The sequence below is a fragment of the Phaseolus vulgaris genome, chromosome 10 (genome assembly GCF_000499845.2).
Source record: "Phaseolus vulgaris cultivar G19833 chromosome 10, P. vulgaris v2.0, whole genome shotgun sequence".
Taxonomy (NCBI): Eukaryota; Viridiplantae; Streptophyta; class Magnoliopsida; order Fabales; family Fabaceae; genus Phaseolus; species Phaseolus vulgaris.
The window spans coordinates 658,610-664,609 of NC_023750.2; the positions used below are offsets into that span (position 1 = coordinate 658,610).

The window sequence follows — 6,000 nt, forward strand, 5'->3', positions numbered from 1 at the left end:
TCACTAACAAGATTTGTCACAAAAATCATCACAAATTATATAAAAAAACATGACATTATGATGACAACTACAACCATCACAAAAATATCATTACAAATATTAAGCTTATAAATAGTGTGGAAAAGCTCCAAAATTTGGCTTAAATATGGGTGTTTGGGGTGTATGGTTAGTGTCTAGGTTGCAAAATTAAAACTATATGACTTTAATTTGTTGTAAGTGGAGTAATTTTTGTATGTGTCTAAACGAGTTGGAGGATTTAGAGTAGTCCATCTATATTTTGATCAAAAAAATAATCAATTATTAGGATTATAGTTAAACTATTATTGGCACAATTATAACAAGTAGTCATGATGCATCATCAATGATGTCAAATATCATTCAAAGATTCATGATAAAAAAAGTAGGAGATTATCTTCTTGTTCTTCAACATTTACTTCAACCTAGTCTTCTTCTTCTTCAACATGGCCTAGATTATCTTCTTATTCTTCATCATTTACTTCAACCTGGTCATCTTCTTCTTCAAAAAGACCAAGATGATCTTCAAAAAGACCCAGATGATCTTCTTGTTCTTCAACATTTGCTTCAACCCGATTTTCTTCATCTATTATTGACAAAAAATAGAACTATGATAACTATTATTTTCAAAATGATAAGAAAGTTAGAGATGTAAACTAATCAATAAAAATATACATTTATGACTCATTATTTAGAAATCATTAATATTTAATGTCAAGTTACATTACTATAAGAAAATTGTATATTTCAATTTTAAACTGTATAACGAAGGAATGTTATATAAAGCACTGCATGTGAGTCCAAATATTTCACTTCATGATGGATTATGACGAGAAAGGTTAGTATGACATGTAGATGAGCCAAATTAGTTCATATTAATATTCCCAAAAAGTACCTCTTTATTTAACTGTTACAAACTTTATTTTCAAAGTTCTTCATCCATCCTTTTCAAATTCATGCCATAAAATGCATGACTAACGACTAACTTTTGCTAAAGAATTCATAAATACTATAATAGCATTTGTTAGTTTTCTATAATGAATTAAAGGTCTTGAATAAAAGAAACGAACAAAATAAAAGCAAACAAAAATTAAAGGTAAGAACATGTGTTTGTAAACTAGAGTAAGTTCTTTTGTGTAAAGATTGTTCAACTTGATAAAGTAACTCATCATAACAAATGCAAATGAAGTCTTCAATCAAATAAGAAATAGGAAAAGACATATCAAAAAGATAAATTAAAGAATATAAACATCTAAAAAGAAATCCTACTTGCATGACAAAAGAAAAATAAAAAAGGCATAGGTTAGAATATATCGTTTTAGCAATTTTCTTCATAGTTTTATATGCTTGTTTTCTAGAATAAGGAGACTACATGTTAAGAGAAGTCCCACATTCACTTTTAGGGTAGCAATGTGTGGCACATAAAGGCTATATAAGAAAGTCTCCCCTCTATGTAAAATCACATCTTTGAAATAGAAAACAAGTTAAGTCTGAATAGCTTTTTGAGTTCTTTTATGCGAACTGTGCTGACTAAATTGAGTTTTTTTTATGTGTTCGACCAAAGCTAACTTGGGGTCAACCAAACTTGGGCCAAACCATACTTGGGTCAAACCATACTTGGCCCAGTGTAGTTCAACTAAGTTCGACATGAGTTGAGGTCATCTCATCCCAACTTGACTTGGCTTAAACTAGACTCGACTTGACATAAACCTGGCTCGCCTCCACACAACTTGAGTTCGACCCAACTCAGCCTGACCCAAACCCTACTCAACTACGCTTAACCGAAACCTATCTGAACTCAATTAGACTTAGAAATATTTGACCAGTTGGTCATGGTTCAAGTTTGGTCTAACTTGACGTGAGCTCGACCTTACCCATATTGTCATGAGTTTAAATTTGGATTGAGTAAATAATTTTCATGTGTATAAATATTTTTTAAAATAAATGTTTTTCTTTTCATTTTCATTTTTGAGAATATTTTTATATAAAATATGCCTTATGGACCTTTTTATTCGGCATACCTTTTTATGGGCCTTTTCCCCTTATACAATTTTTATTATGTGAAATTTTTTATGTATAAACTTGTTTGACTATGGTGTATCTTGATTAGAAACTCTAGGTTCGCATTGGGAAAAAGAAGCGCATATTCATTGATTTAGACAATATCTACGTGTATTTGTTGTAAAATGTTTTAAAAGAAACAAAAATATTGAAAGAAAAAGAAAAGACAATAAATATATCCATATATAGGGTATAGTCGGTTTAATATGTCTTTCTACTAATTTTGTAATTTTATTACAACAAAAAAATTATGAAATAGAAATTAATTTTAGAAACTAAAACTAATTAGTTGCTATATTGACTAAATTAGAGACATTTTAAAAATTAAAAAAAAAATTGTTTTTAAATTAGTTTCTACCAAGGTTTTAACTACCAATTATATAGATTCTAAATTTGGTAGCAAAAACTTTGGTTGTTAATTAGTTACCAATTCATAAACCATTTAACAATAATAGAAACAAATTTAGAAATCAAAAATATTTTTAGTATCCATAGTCTTTAAGTTAGTCACTATAACAACTAATTATTTTTTATTTCTAAAAGTGGTTTTTATTTCATGATTTTCTTGTATTGTCAATTTGGTTTGAATTCATGATATGTGACTATTAAAGGAAAATTTATTAAAGGGAAATTTAAGGTTAATATGCAATTGACCTGTGAGGTGTGAGGTATCCCAACTCTACTAATATCTATTCTAATCCACATTTTGTCCACCTATTAATGAAAGATGTTAATTTTTTCTTTTAATAAACACACAATTATTACATGTCAAATATATGCTTACTTACCTAAACTATTAACTAAAGTTAAACAAAACTAATAGAATTATAATTTTTATATTAAACGAACCTTTTTCGATTGTAATAAAAATTAAATATCAATATGTATTTTAATGAATGATTATTTATCCATAGATATATTTTACCTTGCAGATCTGGTTGAGCAGCATCTTCTGGAGATGTCTCCTTGTATGTGTATTTGACGGAGTAGTAGCCACAAACTAGAAAGAGCGCAGCGTTCAATATTCCCAACATCAGATAGAACCTGTCTAATTGGCTAGTGTCGATACTCTTCTTGAACCAACTGCCACGGAACACTAAGACGAGTGGAATAAGGAGGAGTTTGCCAATACCATTCACCAATTCAATATACGAATCCACAAAATTCCACATTGATTTTGCTACGTGGGCATGGAATAATTTCTTTAACCCCCCTTCAACAAGTGCCTCCGTCATTCCCAACAATATAAACTGCGGAACTAGGGCTTCGATTTTCAGTTCTTTGTTCTGATTTAATATCCAAGACAATCTATGAAGCTCCACCTTCCGTGCTACGAAGCAGCAAATTACGGCAGACACCATTCCAAAACCAATCCTTATAATCGAAGTCGTCACTACAAATGTTTTCGACGTAGAATATGTGGTTCTGTTACTACGCAAGCCGACCATGATCAAAAAGCAGATGAATTGCGACACTCTTTCCACACCGGCCTTGATCAAAAAGAGTTCAGAGATACCAAAACTATTGGTAGTTGTCATGCTGCTTGCTTGTGCAACAAAAAAAGTGTTCCCAGTAGCCACGAGTAAACTGTAAGCAAAGAAGGAAAAACACAGGTAGATCATAGGAACAAGGCTCTTCACTTCCCTCACCTCCTTCACCATGCAAACTTTCACATCCCTTTCTTTTTCATTCAGTATAGCTGCTTTGTCCAACCACCTGAAGAGCCGTGGAACTCGTGGCTTTAATCTCACTCCTTTACCATAGACATAACATAAATTGGTCCGCACATTACCCTTCCAGTAATAACCATTCTCTGAGGCTGGATAATCTGATCTTCGTCTCCCACAAGCTGCTTTGCAGATTCTAAAGATCTTGCCAAAATAGCTTTCATCAGACACTTGTTCGTGCCTATACTTCATACTACCAAAGAGGAACAAAAGATAACACCCTCCCATCAGAACTGCTGAATTTCTGAAGATAATATCGTAATCTTGATTGAAAAAGTCAGTAAATACTATTACCACGTATCCAACAACCAATGGACCTAACAACCACGTATTTGTAAGAATTGTAGGTATGAGGTCATTCTCATTTTGTTTTTCTGTTCTTCCATCTTTTATTTCGATTTTTTCTCTTGCTTCAAATATCTCTTCCACCTTATTTTCAAGAAAACTGTCTAAAAGCGTTTGACCACTTTCCCCTATTGTAAGGAACAATATGGCTACATAGAGTGCACCAGATGATTCTGAATAAGCTGATATCCATATTAGCATTAAACCCTGCCATTAGAATAAGAGTTTTTCTTTTGTCACGTGTGGATTTCTGATAGAAACAGGAATATCAAAGAATATATTATTAGTAATTCGAGAATCTAGTGAGATAAACGAAAAAGAAAAAGTGTCTAAAACTCTTCCAAAAGAGAACAAAGCTCTTCTAACTGACTTCTAGCAAGAAAGGTGATGGTTGAACAACTGAGTTGCTGTAACAAACAACCGTCACGTGACTAGAATAATAATATTTTATTTTTATTGTAAGGCCATGAAAATATTCTCAAAAGATTTAAAATTTGGATGCTTACGCTACATTGTGAGTTTAGGTTTAAAGAATTGGGGCTTAATGCGACTGTTCACTTTCATGTTCATCTCAATTCTTTTTCAATTCTCCACTGCTGTGCTATTTTTCTTTAACATCGTCTTCCACCTTCTCCTCAAGCTTTCTTTTCCACCTTCTCTTCTAGTGTTTGTTGTCGTCGTGGGTGTTTGCAAGGGAGATCCATGCATCTCTTTTCATGCTGGTTGGGTGACGCTATTGGTCACCAAATGTAATATATTTTCTATTTATTAAGTGAAACGTTGAATAGAAATGAGTGTAGAGACCATGAGTGTTGAGACCATGAGTGTTGAGGCCATGAGTGTAGGGCAGTGTGAAGTAACCACAAAATTCACTTAACTTAAAGAGTTATAGTATGTGGTGACCCTGGTAGGAATATGTTGTGACCCACATTGCATTTCCTGCATAGACCCAGGGAATCTTTTTTCTGGAAATGTTAAGTGAGTGTTTGTGTTGGTTAGGGTTGGGCATGAGGTGGGGGGGAGTGAGTTAAAATATTATTATTTTAACCATGTGGACAGTTGTATGCTGGAGCAACTAAAATATCAAGACTCTTCTAACAATAGTCCAGTTTCATTCTCTCTCTCCTCTCACCCTAAATATCGAACTTTTCATTACACCTCTCTCATGCCACTCAGACATTCACTAACTAACTCATTCTCTCTACTACTGTGTCTCATTTCTCCTAGGATACACTTGTTATATTTTGGGTCTTTCATTTTTCCCAAGTATATTAAATGCATAAGCATCTCGTTGATGCTTAGGAGTCCTATAATTGTCTTCTCTAACATAGCAACTTTGTCCTCAAGGCTAATATCAGGAACAAGGTTTGTTTCCTTCCATCTAACAAATCATTGCCTAACCAGTTTACCTCCCTGGTGAATATCTCTAGCAACTAAAATCGTTTCAGGCTGTTCAATCTTGTCTAGCTCATCTTTCAACTTGGTTGGTATGGATGATTTCATAACATAATCTCCAACAACTATCTTTAATTGGGAAATATGAAACACAAGATGAATTTCTGCTATGTTTGATAGGTGTATGAAGGATGATCGTCCCAACCACCTAAGTAATTAGGCTAAGAAGTTTTTCCTTTTCACTAGTGTAATTAAGATTTTAATTTCAATCTTTTAATTTTTGTGTAGGAATTTTGAGCCCCGTATTTGGGTCAATTTTAGTCTACAATAAAAAAACTTGAAGGGAACACACTTGGGACCCACCTAGGCGCCACATGGACACCTACATGGCGCCAATTCCTTCTTTTTTCCAAAGTGACTCTTCCTTCTCCTTCATGAAGACTTGGGCGCCTCCTAC

General features: G+C 33.2%; 1 protein-coding gene across 1 annotated transcript; it reads right to left on the reverse strand.

The window, feature by feature from the left end:
• Positions 1–479: 479 nt before the first annotated feature.
• LOC137819076 (protein NRT1/ PTR FAMILY 5.7-like) lies at positions 480–4,353 on the reverse strand. Its single transcript, XM_068622817.1, has 2 exons — positions 3,002–4,353; positions 480–601 (listed from the first exon to the last, which is right to left on the reverse strand). Exons 1-2 carry the CDS (start codon positions 4,347–4,349, stop codon positions 480–482), a joined length of 1,470 nt encoding a protein of 489 aa, XP_068478918.1. The 5' UTR covers positions 4,350–4,353.
• Positions 4,354–6,000: the final 1,647 nt, after the last annotated feature.